The following is a 1,717-nucleotide window of genomic DNA, read 5'->3' as shown; positions in this document are numbered from 1 at the left end:
TCCGGAAGACACGGCACCTACGGGAGGGTTTGGCGTAAGTAATCGATTGTAATAACTATTTTAGTGTTGATAAAGTGCTGTGATTTGTGAACATTGCAGGAAGCTTGCAGGTTGAAGGCTGATAATGGTGAATAAATCGAAATGAAAGACAAAGTGAATTCGCATAACGTAATAATAATGCTGGTAATGCTAAAGTAAAGGCTGGACGAAAACCAATCGCCTAATCATCTGCTCATTAGCTAAGTCATTTTTCCAACTGCCCTTCGACAGAGCGCATACACGGCCTTACTTGGTGCCAGTCTCAGGTCTGCCGTCGCCCATCTCTGCCAGGTAGCGCGGGCGCCGGGGGTCACTGAGCAAGCCCGCGAGAGGGTGGGCGGCACCACTACGCCCACGTCTCCCAGATGGGCACGCCCATTCGTCGCTCGCCACAGAAAACGTGAGAAGGAATCCAGAGAAGCCTGAAAAAAGAAAAGGGCGACAGTTAATCATCCGACACGACAAGTAATAACATTTATAGAAATAACTCTACGGTATATGCGGCCGGTTTTGAACCAAGAACACTGCAGGATGCGTACATACACACACGCGAGCATAGCCTATATATATTTTTACAAACACTATCGACCTTACATAGTAGCGGTAACCTTTCATCAAAAGTACAATAAACATCAATAACAATTAAACAAAACTCGACATCCTTAAAGGAAGAAAAAAATCACGTTTCCACAAAATAACCACAAAAATAAACACCCCTATATGGTACCCGCAACACACAAGCAAGTGCCACCACGTGCCAGTGCCTCTTCCGGTAGCACCCTCTTCTCGACGAGGTACCAGGCGGCGGGAGGTGCTTCCTGCCAGCGCTGTTGACTTACTGTGGGACTGTGGGCGTGTGTATGCTAATGGCGCCGGGGTTATTTCCCTGATGAATGGGTTCTCGCTGGTGCTCAGTGCTCATTATATCCAACCGCATTACAGTTAATGGGGCTACTGTGTTGTGATGGCAGTACAAAACCGACCATTTTTTAAACTGACCTATCTTGTATAAATGAAAATGATCGCAAACTGTCTTTATAGATAAATAAATGGATGAAAAACATATACTTACAATGACTAGGGGATAGCATAAATCATGAAAAAACGTAAATTAACTTTATAGATGAATAAATATCGGACGAAAAAAATATACAAGGGAAAACTGGAAGAAAAATGGTTATTTCCACCAAAAAACTAAAACTAACAGTTTAAATCTTTCATTTCCTATCTCTATACCGACCAAACAATATACCTGTCATACTAAGTATACAAGATATACTGCGGGGTCGCGACGTAATGAAGGTCGGGAGCAGTGCGACGTGATAATTAATGACCTTATTATTTCGTAATTAACCAAGACAATGGACGCCGCAACGCAAAGGACCTGGAACCATACTGTTTGTCACACGAGCTCCACAATCAACACAGGATATGACAACAATAACAATCTTTCCCGCAGTGAATGAAAGTCAGTGAAAAGTTGTATTGGTGGCGTTTCCATTATAATTACGGTGTCTATTTTGGTGACAATAATAATCTTTCCGGGACAAAATAACTCGACACAATCATGCTTTCTGCTGGGGTAAGAGAGCGAGAAAAGAGAAAGAGATAGTAATGGATGAAACAGAAAGGACGGAAAGATAAGAGGGAGGAAGGTAGTGTGAGGGATAGTGAAATG

The 1,717-nt window shown here is 42.9% G+C and overlaps 1 protein-coding gene across 1 annotated transcript in view; it reads right to left on the bottom strand.

Annotated features, from left to right (window-relative positions):
* LOC119585945 (calcium-activated chloride channel regulator 1-like) overlaps positions 1–1,717 on the bottom strand; it is a gene marked incomplete in the record, with an annotated part of 13,408 nt that overhangs the window by 10,982 nt on the left and 709 nt on the right. The window contains 2 exon segments of the mRNA XM_037934660.1: positions 1–17; positions 290–461. Coding sequence (XP_037790588.1) covers positions 1–17; positions 290–461 — 189 coding nt within the window.

Source organism: Penaeus monodon, chromosome 20 (genome assembly GCF_015228065.2).
Source record: "Penaeus monodon isolate SGIC_2016 chromosome 20, NSTDA_Pmon_1, whole genome shotgun sequence".
NCBI lineage: Eukaryota > Metazoa > Arthropoda > Malacostraca > Decapoda > Penaeidae > Penaeus > Penaeus monodon.
This window is presented reverse-complemented; position numbering and strand designations above follow the sequence as displayed.